This window comes from Antrostomus carolinensis, unplaced genomic scaffold, assembly GCF_000700745.2.
Source record: "Antrostomus carolinensis isolate BGI_N321 unplaced genomic scaffold, ASM70074v2 scaffold28863, whole genome shotgun sequence".
Lineage (NCBI taxonomy): Eukaryota > Metazoa > Chordata > Aves > Caprimulgiformes > Caprimulgidae > Antrostomus > Antrostomus carolinensis.
The window spans coordinates 1,679-2,123 of NW_010306281.1; the positions used below are offsets into that span (position 1 = coordinate 1,679).

General features: G+C 60.2%; 1 protein-coding gene across 1 annotated transcript in view; it reads right to left on the reverse strand.

Annotated features, from left to right (window-relative positions):
- The window catches only part of LOC104522716 (V-set and immunoglobulin domain-containing protein 8), a gene marked incomplete at both ends in the record, with an annotated part of 1,370 nt that extends 1,074 nt beyond the window's left edge, over positions 1–296 (reverse strand). The window contains one exon of the mRNA XM_029084294.1: positions 95–296. Within this exon, the coding sequence (XP_028940127.1) occupies positions 95–296 (202 nt within the window). The remainder of the gene's footprint in view (positions 1–94) is intronic.
- Positions 297–445: the final 149 nt, after the last annotated feature.

The following is a 445-nucleotide window of genomic DNA, read 5'->3' on the forward strand; positions in this document are numbered from 1 at the left end:
ATGGCATTAACCCACCAGATTCCCTCCACCTCTGTGATCTCAGCTACCTGGGTTAGCTGAGAGTGGGTCAGGAGAAGAGGGGGGAGGAGCTGACCTTGCACGGTGACGATGACTTCGTGCACGGCCACGGTGTTTTTCTTCACCCGGCACTGGTAGGTCCCGGTGTCAGAGACCTGCAGGTCGGCCAGGCGGATGGAGGCGTCGTACTGACTGGGGTCGTTCTGCACGAAAGCCACTCGGTCCTGCAGCCCCGAGCTGCTCCCGTAGTTGATGTGGTGGTCATGGTAGGACAGGAACTGGAAGGAACAAAGGAAGGAGACTGGGTAGGACTGGTCTGGGTAGGGGAGATCCGGGGCTGCCAGCTGGGGAGGGAAATGTAATGCCCAGTGTCTCCCTGGCTCTGCCTGCTCCTTCCCTGTCCTGCCAGACCTCACCTGTCCTGCCA